Source organism: Octodon degus, unplaced genomic scaffold, assembly GCF_000260255.1.
Source record: "Octodon degus isolate 3935 unplaced genomic scaffold, OctDeg1.0 scaffold00146, whole genome shotgun sequence".
Classification (NCBI taxonomy): Eukaryota; Metazoa; Chordata; class Mammalia; order Rodentia; family Octodontidae; genus Octodon; species Octodon degus.
In genome coordinates this window covers 7,319,602-7,334,003 of record NW_004524722.1, presented here as the reverse complement: position 1 = coordinate 7,334,003, position 14,402 = coordinate 7,319,602, and the positions used below count along the sequence as shown (strand labels likewise).

Genomic DNA, 14,402 nt, shown 5'->3' with positions numbered 1-14,402 from the left:
CTGGGGTATAATCCCCAGCTTGCCATGCTGGCCCCACCCCCGAGGTGCATTGAGACAGCGGCTGAGCCTGGGTGTGGTGGCGCATGCCTGTAATCCCAGCACTTGGGAAGCTGAAAACAGGAGGATCACTACAAGTCTGATCTAAGTAGTGAGACCCTGCAGAACCTGTACTAAATACATTAAAGAAAAAAGAAAAAAACAGGAAAACCTTAGTTTCTGTTTTTTCTTTTTCTGTTTCTCTCTTCCTTTATCCCTTCCATTTTGTCATCTGTGACCTATAAATCACCCTGATCCTCATGTGTTTATGTGCACCTACCCTTCTCTGCAGATGGGGACCCATCGGGAGCCTTCGTCCTAGATCTTGACTCTGGGGAATTTGGCACCATGAGGCCACTAGACCGAGAGGTGGAGCCAGCATTCCAGCTGCGGATAGAGGCCCGGGATGGAGGGCAGCCAGCTCTCAGTGCCACTCTGCTAGTGACAGTGACAGTTCTGGATGCAAATGACCATGCCCCAGCCTTTCCTGTACCGGCCTATTCAGTTGAAGTGCCTGAGGATGCACCTGCAGGGACCCTGCTGATGCAACTGCAGGCACACGACCCTGATGCCGGGGCCAATGGCCATGTGACTTACTATCTGGGGGCAGGTACAGCAGGTGCCTTCCTGCTGGAGCCTACTTCTGGAGAGTTGCGCACAGCCGCTGTGCTGGACAGAGAGCACTGCTCTAGCTATGCGTTTTCTGTGAGCGCAGTGGATGGTGCAGCTGCTGGGCCCTTGAGCACCACAGTGCCCGTTACCATCACAGTGCGCGATGTCAATGACCATGCGCCCACTTTCCCCACCAGTCCTCTACGCCTGCGCCTACCCCGCCCAGGCCCTGGCCTTAGCACACCAACTCTGGCTCTGGCCACGCTGCGAGCTGAAGATCGTGATGCTGGTGCCAATGCCTCTATTCTGTACCGGCTGGCAGGCACACCACCTCCTGGGACCACTGTGGACTCTTACACTGGTGAAATCCGTGTGGCCCGTTCCCCTGTAACTCTAGGCCCCCGGGATCGTGTCCTCTTCATTGTGGCTACTGACCTTGGCCGTCCAGCTCGCTCTGCCACTGGTGTGGTCATTATTGGTCTTCAGGGAGAATCTGAGCATGGACCCCGTTTTCCCCGGGCAAGTAGTGAGACTGTGCTTCGTGAGAATGCACCCCCAGGTGGGTCTCCACCCATGTGTCCTAGATTTCTATGCCTGGATAGACTGGAATTACTTATTGTAAGTCTTCCCCAGACTCCTATAGCCCTCACAGTCCAAATATCTTCCTCTCTACAGGGACTCATGTCATATCTCCCAAAGCTGTTCATGCTGGGGGCTCAAATGGACCGATCACTTACAGCATTCTTAGTGGAAATGAGAAAGGGATATTCTCCATCCAGCCTAGTACAGGTAAAGAAATGCAACAGAGACTCTGTGAGGACATGAGCTTCCAGGGCAGCAGGTTCTTTGGGCCAGTGGAAGTGTTGATGGGGGAGTTGCCTTTGAATAAAGGGCCTCAGAGTGTGAGGCTTCAGGGCAGGGAAGAAAGCTGTCACTGATGCACTCCACCTCCCCACAGGAGCCATCACAGTTCGTTCAGCAGAGGGCCTAGACTTTGAGACAAGCCCTCGGCTACGACTGGTGCTGCAGGCAGAGAGTGCAGGAGCCTTTGCCTTCTCTGTGCTGACCCTGACCCTACAAGATACCAATGACAATGCTCCCCGTTTCCTGCAGCCCCACTATGTGGCTTTTCTACCAGAGTCTCGGCCATTGGAAGGACCCCTGCTGCAGGTATGGGGCATGATGGGAAGAGAGGGATAAGGACTGTCAAATGTTTATGGTTACTCTGATACTAGCAACCTCCTACACTCCCCAGGTGGAGGCAGATGACCTGGATCAAGGTTCTGGAGGACAGATATCCTACAGTCTGGCTGCATCCCAGCTGGCCCGGGGCTTATTTCATGTAGACCCAGCCACAGGCACTATCACTACCACAGCCATCCTAGATCGTGAGATCTGGGCTGAGACACGGTGAGACCTGGCCCATATCCTGAACCCAAGACCCCATCCTGGTTCTGTTTATTTTCAAGCCCTGCGCTGCATCTCCCTCAGCCACACCCTGAACTCCTCTGAAGCCCCAGTCTATCCTGAGTCCTCTTAGCCCTTCCCAGGGTTTCCTCTTATCCCCAGGTCCTGCTTCCTGATTGTGCTCTATGTCCAGGCTTGTGCTGATGGCCACAGACAGAGGAAGCCCGGCCCTGGTGGGCTCAGCTACCCTGACAGTGATGGTCATTGATACCAATGACAATCGTCCCACCATCCCCCAGCCCTGGGAGCTCCGAGTGTCAGAAGGTGAGGGCTGGGTGAAATTAAGGTATCAAAGGTGGCAGTGAGGCACTGTCACCCACCCTGGAGTGCTAAGGCTGCCTGGAACCCTGCCAAACATGCTTGTCTTGTGTATTGCAGATGCACTCTTGGGCTCAGAGATTGCGCAGGTAACAGGGAATGATGTGGACTCTGGACCAGTGCTGTGGTACGTGCTGAGCCCATCTGGCCCCCAGGATCCCTTTAGTATTGGTCGTTATGGAGGCCGCGTCTCCCTCATGGGCCCTCTGGACTTTGAGCAGTGTGATCACTACCACTTGCAGCTGCTGGCACATGATGGACCTCACGAGGGCTGTGCCAACCTCACGGTGCTTGTGGAGGATGTCAATGACAATGCACCTACCTTCTCACAGAGCCTCTACCAGGTACTGGCTTCCCTGGTTGTCCCCAAATCTGGGCTTTGGGTTGTACTGTTAGAGGGATATGACACAGCTAGAGGGGCTGGGGTGGACTGGATGTTAAGAGTTGATCTGGACAAAAGAATGTCCCATGTCATGCTAGCCTTCCAGGTGCTTCATCTTTTGGCCAGAAAAGAAGAAGGTAGGCAGTTCTCGTGTAAGCAGAATACAAAGGAGAATGGACTCTATGCTGAAATGGATACCGAGCAGGGCTCAAGGGGCCAGGCTCCGGCCCACAGTAGAGAGGGCAGCAGGGTAGCAGGGAAACCTGACCATGGACACTTTTCCTCACACCTCAGGTAATGCTGCTCGAACACACACCCCCAGGCAGCGCCATTCTCTCCGTTTCTGCCACTGACCGAGACTCAGGTGCCAACGGTCACATCTCCTATCACCTAGCTTCACCTGCTGAGGGCTTCAGTGTTGACCCCAGCAATGGTATGTCTTCCCCAGAATCTGACTGCTTTTATTTTTGACCATTTTGGGCTATTTTTGGACCTAACTCCTAGAATTTGTTACCTGAAATTTTGACTCCTGGATCTCTAATCCAGGGGAACATTTTCATCTTGCCCTTAATATAATAGGCCTTGAGACTAGGTGTGGTGGCATGTGCCTGTAATCCCAGCTCTTGGGAGGCTGTAAACAGGTGGATCATTATGAGTCTGATCTAGTAGTGGGAGCCTGAACATCCTGTAGACCCTTCCCTAAAATTAAGTATATATATATATATATATATATATATATATCCTTTTCTGACTGTGTCTAAAAGTTGGTTCCTGAACCTGAATCCTTGGGCCCATTCCTGGTCCTTCTAACACATGGGCCATTCCCCAGAATCTGACTTCCCTCCTCTCCAGGCACACAGCTCCTCCTGAATGTATATTTCTTTGTCTTCCCTTCTCATCTCAGGAACTTTGTTCACAACTGTGGGAACAGGGGCCTTTGGCCGCGAGGGGCCAGGAGTGGTGGATGTGGTGCTGGAAGCACGGGACCATGGGGCTCCACGCCGGGCAGCACGGGCCACAGTGCATGTGCAGCTGCAGGACCAGAACGACCACACCCCAAGCTTCACATTGCCACACTACCGTGTGGCTGTGAGTGAAGATCTGCCCCCTGGTTCCACCCTGCTCACCCTGGAGGCCACAGATGCTGACGGAAGCCGCATCCATGCCACTGTGGACTACAGCATCATCAGTGGCAACCGCGGCCGGGTCTTCCAGCTAGAATCCCGGCTGGCTGAGGCTGGAGAGGGTGTTGGGCCAGGTCCCCAGGCACTGGGCTGCCTCATGTTGCTTGAGCCTTTAGACTTTGAAAGCCTGACGCAATATAATCTAACTGTGGTTGCAGCTGACCGGGGCCAGCCACCCCGCAGTTCAGCTGTACCAGTCACTGTCACTGTCCTAGATGTCAATGACAACCCCCCTGTCTTTACTCAAGCATCCTACCGTGTGACAGTACCTGAAGACATGCCAGTTGGAGCTGAGCTGCTGCATGTGGAGGCCTCTGATGCTGACCCTGGCCCTCATGGCCTTGTACATTTCACCCTTAGCTCAGGTGACCCACTGGGGCTCTTTGAGCTGGATGAGAGCTCAGGTGCCTTGCGATTGGCTCACTCCCTGGACTGTGAGACCCAAGCTCGACACCAGCTTGTAGTGCAGGCTGCTGACCCTGCTGGGACACATTTTGCTTTGGCTCCAGTGACAGTTGAGGTCCAGGATGTGAATGACCATGGTCCAACCTTCCCACTGAACTTACTCAGCACCAGCCTGGCAGAGAATCAGCCTCCAGGGACTCTTGTGACCACTCTGCATGCCATTGATGGGGATGCTGGGGTTTTTGGGAGGCTCCACTACAGTCTGATGGAGGCTGGGCCAGGGCCTGCTGGTCGTGAGGCATTTGCTCTCAACAGCTCGACAGGGGAGCTGCGAGCACGTGTGCCTTTTGACTACGAACACACAGGAAGCTTCAGGCTGCTGGTTGGTGCTGCTGATGCTGGGAATCTTTCAGCCTCTGTCACTGTGTCAGTCCTGGTGACTGGAGAAGATGAGTATGACCCTGTATTCCTTGCTCCAGCTTTCCACTTCCAAGTGCCAGAAGGTGCCCAGCGTGGCCACAGCCTGGGTCATGTGCAGGCCACAGATGAGGATGGGGGTGCTGATGGCTTGGTGCTCTATTCCCTTGCCACCTCTTCCCCTTATTTTGGTATCAACCAGACTACAGGTGTCCTGTACCTGCGTGTAGACAGTCGGGCACCAGGCAGTGGAACAGCCACTCCTGGGGGTGGGGGCCGGACCCGGCGTGAGGCACCACGGGAGCTGAGGTTGGAAGTAGTAGCTCGGGGACCTCTGCCTGGTTCCCGGAGTGCCACAGTGCCTGTGACTGTGGATATCACTCATACTGCACTGGGCCTCGCACCTGACCTCAACTTGCTGCTGGTGGGGGCTGTGGCAGCCTCCTTGGGAGTTGTGGTGGTGCTTGCACTAGCAGCCCTGGTCCTAGGGCTGGTTCGAGCTCGTAACCGCAAGGCTGAGGCAGCCCCTGGCCCAATGTCACAGGCAGCACCCCTAGCCAGTGGCTCCCTGCAGAAACTGGGCCGGGAGCCACCCAGTCCACCACCTTCAGAGCATTTGTATCACCAGACTCTCCCCAGCTATGGTGGGCCAGGAGCCGGGGGGCCCTACCCCCGTGGTGGCTCCCTGGACCCATCACACTCAAGCGGCCGAGGCTCAGCAGAGGCTGCAGAAGATGATGAGATTCGCATGATCAACGAGTTCCCCCGTGTGGCCAGTGTGGCCTCCTCTCTGGCGGCCCGTGGCCCTGACTCAGGCATCCAGCAGGATGCAGATGGACTGAGCGACACATCCTGTGAGCCACCTGCCCCTGACACGTGGTATAAGGGCCGGAAGGCAGGGCTGCTGCTACCAGGTGCAGGAACCACTCTGTACCGAGAGGAGGGACCCACAGCCACTGCCACAGCCTTTCTGGGGGGCTGTGGCCTAAGCCCTGCACCCACTGGGGACTATGGCTTCCCAGCAGACGGCAAGCCATGTGTGGCGGGTGCACTGACCGCCATTGTGGCTGGTGAGGAGGAGCTCCGTGGCAGCTATAACTGGGACTACCTGCTGAGTTGGTGCCCTCAGTTCCAACCACTTGCCAGTGTCTTCACAGAGATTGCTCGGCTCAAGGATGAAGCTCGGCCATGTCCCCCTGCTCCCCGTATTGACCCACCACCCCTCATCACTGCTGTGGCCCACCCAGGAGCCAAGTCTGTGCCCCCAAAGCCTGCAAGCACAGCTGCCGCCCGGGCCATCTTCCCACCAACCTCTCACCGTTCCCCCATCAGCCACGAAGGCTCCTTGTCCTCTGCTGCCATGTCCCCGAGCTTCTCACCCTCATTGTCTCCCTTGGCTGCTCGCTCACCCGTTGTCTCACCATTTGGGGTAGCCCAGGGCCCCTCAGCCTCAGCCCTCAGTGCAGAGTCTGGCCTGGAGCCACCTGATGACACAGAGCTGCACATCTAGCTGTGGCCCAGGCTGGGCCCCGACCTGGGATGCGCACAGTGTCCCCAATGCAGGCCCCACTCTGAGCCTGCCCTGGGCAGCCTCGGACCATGACTGGCCATGGGGAGGCCACCACTAAGTCCCATCTCTCCACCCCAAACTCCTCCAGTGGGGGCAGGTCCCACATTTCACCCCAGCCCCTCAGAGACTGGGACCAGAGGGTCTGTTGGTCACCCACCTGTGGCAAGGTCCAGTGCGGGGAGAAAATGAAGGAGGCAGCAGCCCTGGGTTCTCAGTGAGGACTTTGTGCTTGCACCAGCAATCTGAGATGGAGCAGAGACTTTATTTATTGGGGGGTAGGGGAATGGAGGAGGTACCTCCAAACTGTTTGGGCCCAGCTTGTTTGGGTTCCACTGACATCCCTGCCCCTCCCCAGAACAAGTGCCAATTCTCACTCTGGAGCCTTAATAAACTGCAGTTTGTATCCAGCCTCCGGCTCTGTTCTGTGGGAATATCAAGGAGGAGCCACCTGGCACGTTATTGTGGATACCTCAACATGATATCCTCTAGGAGGGGATGTTACTGGGGCCTCCAGAGCAAACTGAGGCTGGGATTCCCTCTCTCCAGATCCCTTTAACATGAGCAAGAGGCCAGCAGGGACACGGCTGCAGGAAGACTGAGGCTTGGGTGGGTGAGTGGGGGCTGTCAGCCCGACATCTGAAGAGACCAGTGGATGCAAGGAGAGCCAAGAGATTTTTTTTTTCTTAGATCTACTAAATATCCACATTGTAAAAAAAGCTCACATTTGTCGAGTCTGTCATACCAGGCTCTCTGATGGGTGATTTGCTTCATTTCAGTATAAATATTTATTGTAACTATAGGAAGCAGATCACTTTTATGTAATAGTTTCCGAATTATAAAGGACATTGAGGTTTAGATTATTTTCCTGATTGGGGTTGGGGGCTCATAGCAGGTGGGGAATCCAAGGGTTAATCAGTGTTTAGCTAGTGGGGGAAATCCTAGGGCAGCCTCAGCCCCACTCTTTCCCAATAGTCAGGACCACACGTTTGGATGGGAGGAGCCAGTGTAGTCACCAGTTACTAGGCAGTGATGTTGTAAACCAGCTCATGTGATCTGTCATGTGACACCAGATCAGCAGAAAGGTGGAATGGGACTGCTAGCCTGGTGAGAAACCAGGGGTTCCCGGGTGAAGGGGATCACATTGAAGGGAGTGTATGGTGGAGGGTAAGCACACGATGCCAGTTCACTCCCAGATAAAACCTGCCTGCCATCTCTGCAGCCTCCTAGGGCTCTGTGCCCTCATCGCCGCCAGCAAATGCAGTTACAGCCCGGAGCCTGACCAGCAGCGAACGTGAGTTGACTTAGCACTGGCTCCTAACCCGTGATCCATTTCTCATCTAACACTCTAACCACAGCCGTGTTCCTGAACCCTGACCCTGCAGGCTGCCTCCTGGCTGGGTGTCCCTGGGCCGTGTGGACCCCGAGGAAGGGCTGAGTCTCACCTTTGCCCTGAGACAACAGAACCTGAAGAGACTGTCAGAGCTGGTACAGGCTGTGTCGGATCCTGGTTCTCCTCGCTATGGTACCTGTTGGGACTGAGGGCAGGAAGTGGGATGCAGTGGGGGCCAGAGGAGGGCTGGGCCTGCCGTGGTGTAGATGAAAAGGGGTAGCACTCCTGGTACCTGGCAAGGGTGACATAAGGCCAGTGAAAGGCAGTGACCAGAACTGAGGACTTTCTTTTTCTTTTTTTCTTTCTTTCTTTTTTTTTTTTTCTTTTCTTTTCTTTTTTTTTTTTTAATGTATTTAGGACAGGGTCTACAGGGTCTCACTATGTACATCCGACTCATAGTGATTCTCCTGTTTTCAGCCTCCCAAGTGCTAGAATTACAAGTGCATACCACCATGCCCAGTCTCATTCGACATCTCAGCCTGCCCAGGGAGCAGGGCTGGCACCGCACTCCAAGAATCGAACCCTAGTTGCTGCACTCTGCCTAAGTAGGCACTTTAGTCCCCTGAGCTATTGGGTCGGCCCTAGGACTTAAAAAAAAAAAAAAAATTATTGGTAGATGTTTGGAGTATGTAATGATTACATTCTTTGCGGGCAGTTAGTGTATGTACCTAACAGGGGACTGAAACTTAACTATCCAAAAGTAACACTCTTTCTCCCCACCCCTCAGCCCTAAAAATTTCCTTGTTCCTAGGCTTAAAAGCAAAAAGTAAATGCAGTTAAGAGCAGTCTTTATGGTCAACTCCAGATTTGATTTCTCACTAGTGTTTAGCAGCAACCACACAAATGAACTGCATCACCTGATAGGGAAGTGCTCATCAACTCCCCCTTCCCCAAAACTATACCTATTTTCCCCTCTAGGAGTTCCAGTTCCTAAAATGCCTTTGGAGTAGTCCACTTCTGGCCAACCCTTGCTGCCGCTGGCTCCGCTAGTTCTGTAGTTTATTCTCTCCTGTACTACTGCCCACCCCACCCCCATCTACAGTCTGCTGCCCCCCTCCCCACTTTTCTTTCACTTTGCTCCAAAAGTCTCTCCAAAGGCTAAGCTGGATTACATCCTTCCCTTAGCTAAAACCTCCATGGTGGCCAGAAGGTGTGTGTGTGAAGGGTGGAGGTGTGTGTGGGTGGGGTTCAGGTCACCTAAGAGAACTAGTACTAGTGGCTCCATACAGGAAACAGTGACTCACCATCATGTTAAATCAATGAGTATGAAGGTCTGAGTTAAATTAGATGTTATCATATAATTGGTTCCAAAAATTTTGAAAACTTTTATTGGTGATGAACTTAAAGTGAAAAAATGTACATGAACTCCATTTGTTTTTCATGATCCTAGCAATGATTGGTGAGGTAAGGCACTTGCAATCTACCGGTCTTTAGGGACAGTTTATATTTTTTGACCATGGAATTTCAAGTTTTTCCAAGCTTTTTTCATCGGGGCTCCAAATGTACCAACCCTCCTTGAAAGGTCCTGTTGTCTCCTAACTGGGGTCAAAAGAGGTAATCTGAGAAATCCATGAATAAAGCCAAGATCCTCTTCTGAAACCCTGCAGGAAAATACCTGGCCCTGGAAGATGTGGCTGAGCTGATCCGGCCATCACCACTGACCCTCCGCACAGTCCAAAAATGGCTCCGGGCAGCTGGAGCCCAGAATTGCCATTCAGTCGCCACACAGGACTTTCTGACTTGCTGGTTGAGCGTCCGGTGAGAAGGAATAACGGCCCTATGCAGGACACTAGATGTCCCTGCAGGCAAATAGTCACCCCATGGGAGGGAGTTGAGAGTATGCGGAGAGCTTATGGGTAGTAGCTAATGCATGAGAAGATGACCACCGACTGACTGACCTGTGGTATTCTGATGGCAGCCTCTGTTCCCTTCCGTGCTTTCAGACCTCTGTTTTCTGATCTCTTTCAGACAGGCAGAGCTGCTGCTCTCTGGGGCTCAGTTTCACCGCTACATGGGGGGACCTGAAGAGACCCGTGTCATAAGGTCCCTATATCCCTACCAGCTCCCTCAGGCCTTGGCACCTCATGTGGACTTTGGTAAACCCAGAAGGGAAGGGTAGATGGGGGTTAGGAAAGGCATACCCAGGGAGTGAAGAAGTTTAGATGCCAGAGGGGGGTGTGGGGTACATTTGGTGGTAAAGCTGAAGTCTCTAAGAGCTCCTCCTCAAGTGTGCCCCCTTTCCACAGTGGGGGGACTACATCGCTTTCCCCCTACATCATCCCTGAGACAACGCCCTGCACCACAAGTGGCAGGAACTGTTGGCCTGCACCTGGGAGTGACCCCATCTGTGATCCGTGAGCGATACAACTTGACAGCACAAGATGTGGGCTCTGGCACCACCAACAACAGCCAGGCTTGTGCCCAGGTGAGCCACACAGAGAGAACTATGTGGTTCTCACAGCCTGCCCTCAAAGTGACTTCCATGCTGTACTACCTTGGGACTGATCCTTTGACCCATATCCCTCTTCTGACTCCCTCCATAGTTCCTGGAGCAGTACTTCCACGAGTCAGACCTGGCGGAGTTCATGCGCCTCTTTGGTAGCAAGTTTGTACACCAGGCATCAGTATCCCACGTGGTTGGAAAACAGGGCCGGGGCCGGGCTGGGATCGAGGCCAGTCTCGATGTGGAGTACCTGATGAGTGCTGGTGCCAACATCTCTACATGGGTCTACAGCAATGCTGGTACACTGAGGGAACTAGCCAGCAGCAAGCGGGTTGGAAATGGCTGTTGATTCCCAAGGGAATGCCATGAGCTACAGGGAGACCCTGAAGTCTCCCTGTATGCCCACCTCTCAAAAAACAATCTAGGCCGTCATGAGGCACAAGAACCCTTCCTGCAGTGGCTCCTGCTGCTCAGTAACCAGTCAGCCCTGCCACATGTGCATACTGTGAGCTACGGGGATGATGAAGACTCACTCAGCAGTGCCTACATGCAGCGGGTCAACACCGAATTCATGAAAGCTGCCGCTCGGGGTCTCACTCTGCTCTTTGCCTCAGGTGACCTCTTATCCTAAACTTGGACTCCTACCCTAAATTTACCCCTCCCATTCACCCACACAACAGAGCAGCTTTGACCCCATAGTGAATCATAACCTGATTTCAAAGTCTTTTTTTGTTGTTGTTGTTAATTTTATTGAGAAACAAATAGCAATGAGACAGTTTCAAAACAGGTTAGTAGGACAGTTACAATAATTGATACATTGCATATTGTTGTATTCATAGTAGTTATTCATGGTACAAGATGCAGACATGATATACTGTCCAAACACTATTGGTACAAATCTTTCTTCTCATTAAATTAAGAGAAAGTAGCTATATATCTATTCTATTTTGTATATACAGATACAAAATGGTCATTTATATCCCCTTTTCTTGTTTAGTTTTGTTAAAGATGGGCATTCCATTGCCATTTAAATATTGTAGGTGCATGACCAAAGTCTTAATAGGGACCACTGACCTGACCTCTAAACTCTGACCTCCTGCAGTCACAGCTGATATCCAAATTTCTCTCTAGCATCTGAACCTACATACCAAGCTCTGATCAACTAATATGAATACCAAACTTGCCTCTCTCCCAGGCGACAGTGGGGCTGGGTGTTGGTCTGTCTCTGGAAAGCACCAATTCCGTCCTAGCTTCCCTGCTTCCAGGTAAGGACCCCAAACTTCCACTTACCTGTCACCTTGCAATCTAGAACCTCTGCCTTTGAGCCCCTAGATGCTCCTGTGCTCAGCATTCAGCCTTACTTGTCCTGGTTGCTGCACTCCCTTCTTTCTGCAGGCTAAGCCCTTAGTCTCCTAGTATCCTACCTACTCACTCCCTGTACATCTTAGTGGCAGATATGGTGGGTGTTCTGTAGAGGAAAATATGCCATCAATTCAAGACATGGTGAGGGCTGCAATCCTCCTAGCCAATCCTGTGTGCATGCATATGCCTCCCCCACCCACCCACCCACGCCTCCAGCAAGATCCAGGCTATCCTCACACATCTTGGACTTCCTCTGTGTCTCCTATTATCTGAATGCTCTTCTCTTTCAGCCCCTATGTCACCACAGTGGGAGGCACCTCCTTCCAGAACCCTTTCCGAATCACAAATGAGGTAGTTGACTATATCAGTGGTGGTGGCTTCAGCAATGAGTTCCCCCAGCCTTCTTACCAGGTATGTGCATGTTCAAGTGGCTAGCAAGGGACTTGGGAAGATCTTCAGTTCCACAAGTTGTTGTACAGGCTACAGATAAGTACTCATTCCAAAATGCCTTTCAGAAAGAAGCCGTAACCCAGTTTCTGAAATCCACACACCGTCTACCTCCATCCAGCTACTTCAATGCCAGTGGCCGTGCATACCCAGATGTTGCTGCACTTTCTGATGGCTACTGGGTGGTCAGCAATGGTATACCCATTCCGTGGGTATCTGGAACTTCGGTGAGAATCAGCCTGGTTCCAACCATTCACTCAGGAACTACCCTTACCCTCTGTCCCTATGACCTTGTCTCCCAGAACTTCTGACTCCTCAAAGACCTCTGATACTTTCAAAAATCTCTCCCCAAAAGTTTAACCACTCTGAAATCCTGACCTCTCCTTGCACCTTCACCTTGCAGGCCTCTACTCCAGTGTTTGGAGGAATCCTTGCCTTGATAAATGAGCACAGAATTCTCAGTGGCCACCCGCCTCTTGGCTTTCTCAACCCAAGGCTCTACCAGCAGCATGGGGCTGGACTTTTTGATGTGAGTGTGGAAGGGAAGCTTGCTGGTGTTTTAATACAAATATGGCAAGGGCTAAGATGGGTTTGAAGGCAGATCTGCTATGGTGGGACAGCCTCTGGCATGCAAATACAGGGAAAGAGGTGTTTGTCTGGTACCAGCAGGCCCAGATCTGATTTCCACCTCCTTTCTAGGTAACCCATGGCTGCCATGAGTCCTGTCTGAACGAAGAGGTGGAGGGTGAGGGTTTCTGCTCTGGCCCTGGCTGGGATCCTGTAACAGGCTGGGGAACACCCAACTTCCCAGCTCTGCTGAAGACTCTTCTCAAGCCTTGACCCTTTCCTGCCAGGAAAGCTGACCAGTCCCCTGCTCTGTAGCTGGTGACTTGGTCCCTTGTCCTGCCTTGTTGAAAGGCCTGCTGAACCCGCAACCACTGACTGTAGCAATCAACTTTGAAATGTTCTAAGCTTAATTCCCAACCCTGCCTTCCTTTGTCATACTCAGGTCTCCCTATTCCTGCCTCAGGTTCCTTAACAAGCAGCTATAACTAGCACTTTGTCACCCCTTACCCAAACTCTTCCACCTTGCAAACAGGGATATGAATATACAGGACACGTAGTTTGTTGGTACTAGTACCAGCAGTCCTAGATCCTTTTGCTTATGGTCTTCCTATCATATTTGTCTGCTCATTCTCATTCCTTAGCTTCCAGGATTAACTTCTCTAATCACCTTGTCTTCTTCCTCCATAGGCCTGTTTGCTGCTTCCTCATGGAATGCCAGCATTCTTTGTTGCTCCATCTTTAGTTTTTTGGTCTTATCACTTTACTTACTGACCCCTGAAACATCGCAAGTCATCGCCATCTGATTAAATCGAACTTTGAGTCCAGTAGTGACTGATAGGTCCAATGTCAGATGTGTGACACTCAACATTTCACCTCCCTTTATCTCAACTCCAAACTCTATCTTGTTTCTTCCCAGCAAATGATACTATGCTTCTTCAAGCAAGCTGGAAGTCTTTTTTTCCCACCTCCCTAGTTAAGTTTATCTCTGTAAGACTGCGTCCTCATTTGTCGAGGATAGCAATACCCGTCTCTCAGAACCAGGGAATAAAATTAAGTGGGATAAGGTTAATAGAGTAACTGGCATGTGGAACTAAGTAAATGTTCTCATCTTCCCTTGAACACCCTGCCTACCTCTAGCGTTGTAAGGAACATATAGTATTGAAATTGTCAGTTTGTTTCCCTCCCTTTTTAAGACCACGTTGGTGCCTAGAGGACTAACTTTCCCACCTCCTGTCTCAGGAGGTGGCAAATACGAATTAAATGTCGAACTGAAAACCTCACGCTTCCTTAGCTGTGATTTTGCGTTCTTTGGTTTCTCAGGCTCAAATAACCCCCTCTCCCCTTACAGCACCACTGTGTACTGCTCTCTTCTAAGAGCAGTTGGGTTTTTCAACGGCACTACAACCCTTACAGGGTTCCATAAGAAAGCTGCAAAGTGAAGACTGCCCAAGCGTGAGCCCCGACAGGTCCCAGCGTCCCTGTGAAAGAAGGACCGCAGGAAGAGCACAAACTCCACCCGGATCCCCGCGGGCAGAAGGCGGGACGGCGGCCCCGCGCAGCTCCCAGTGTAGGCTCCGCCCAGCGCTGGCTCCGCCTGGCCCGCCCACGGCCCTGGGAGGAGGCGGGCGTGCGGAGGGAGCGTGCGACGTCACAGCGGGCGTGCGGAACGTGGGCGGAAGCGGAAGCGGCTCTGTTCGCCGCCTCTCCCACCGGCCCGATGAGCTGCAGCGGCTCCGGCGCGGACCCTGAGGCGGCGCCAGCGTCTGCCGCCTCGGCCCCGGGCCCGGCGCCCCCGGCCTCGG

The 14,402-nt window shown here is 52.5% G+C and overlaps 3 protein-coding genes across 3 annotated transcripts in view; all 3 read left to right on the top strand.

The window, feature by feature from the left end:
- The window catches only part of Dchs1 (dachsous cadherin-related 1), a 36,002-nt gene extending 29,204 nt beyond the window's left edge, over positions 1 to 6,798 (top strand). Inside the window, exons 14-21 of the mRNA XM_004642050.3 lie at positions 329 to 1,207; positions 1,324 to 1,437; positions 1,607 to 1,818; positions 1,904 to 2,058; positions 2,249 to 2,379; positions 2,494 to 2,777; positions 3,110 to 3,248; positions 3,720 to 6,798. Of these exons, the coding sequence (XP_004642107.1) occupies positions 329 to 1,207; positions 1,324 to 1,437; positions 1,607 to 1,818; positions 1,904 to 2,058; positions 2,249 to 2,379; positions 2,494 to 2,777; positions 3,110 to 3,248; positions 3,720 to 6,331 (4,526 nt within the window). The 3' untranslated portion in view covers positions 6,332 to 6,798. The remainder of the gene's footprint in view (positions 1 to 328; positions 1,208 to 1,323; positions 1,438 to 1,606; positions 1,819 to 1,903; positions 2,059 to 2,248; positions 2,380 to 2,493; positions 2,778 to 3,109; positions 3,249 to 3,719) is intronic.
- A 635-nt stretch (positions 6,799 to 7,433) lies between these two features.
- Tpp1 (tripeptidyl peptidase 1) lies at positions 7,434 to 13,880 on the top strand. The gene is made up of 13 exons (XM_004642049.2): positions 7,434 to 7,495; positions 7,611 to 7,682; positions 7,774 to 7,913; positions 9,389 to 9,539; positions 9,750 to 9,877; positions 10,028 to 10,206; positions 10,325 to 10,523; positions 10,650 to 10,838; positions 11,420 to 11,489; positions 11,877 to 11,997; positions 12,102 to 12,260; positions 12,437 to 12,562; positions 12,733 to 13,880. The coding sequence occupies exons 1-13, from the start codon at positions 7,479 to 7,481 to the stop codon at positions 12,871 to 12,873; spliced, it is 1,692 nt and encodes a 563-aa protein (XP_004642106.1). The 5' UTR covers positions 7,434 to 7,478; the 3' UTR covers positions 12,874 to 13,880.
- A 418-nt stretch (positions 13,881 to 14,298) lies between these two features.
- Taf10 (TATA-box binding protein associated factor 10) overlaps positions 14,299 to 14,402 on the top strand; it is a 1,369-nt gene continuing 1,265 nt past the window's right edge. Inside the window, exon 1 of the mRNA XM_023702029.1 lies at positions 14,299 to 14,402. This exon is cut by the window's right edge and continues 171 nt beyond it. Within this exon, the coding sequence (XP_023557797.1) occupies positions 14,318 to 14,402 (85 nt within the window). The 5' untranslated portion in view covers positions 14,299 to 14,317.

What these genes read in the sequence shown, in the direction of transcription:
- Tpp1 (XM_004642049.2), top strand. An exon ending in GGCACCTCATGTGGACTTTG is followed by an intron (nt 9,878 to 10,027) that starts GTAAACCCAGAA and finishes CCCTTTCCACAG; the next exon opens with TGGGGGGACTACATCGCTTT. An exon ending in CGTGGGTATCTGGAACTTCG is followed by an intron (nt 12,261 to 12,436) that starts GTGAGAATCAGC and finishes TTCACCTTGCAG; the next exon opens with GCCTCTACTCCAGTGTTTGG.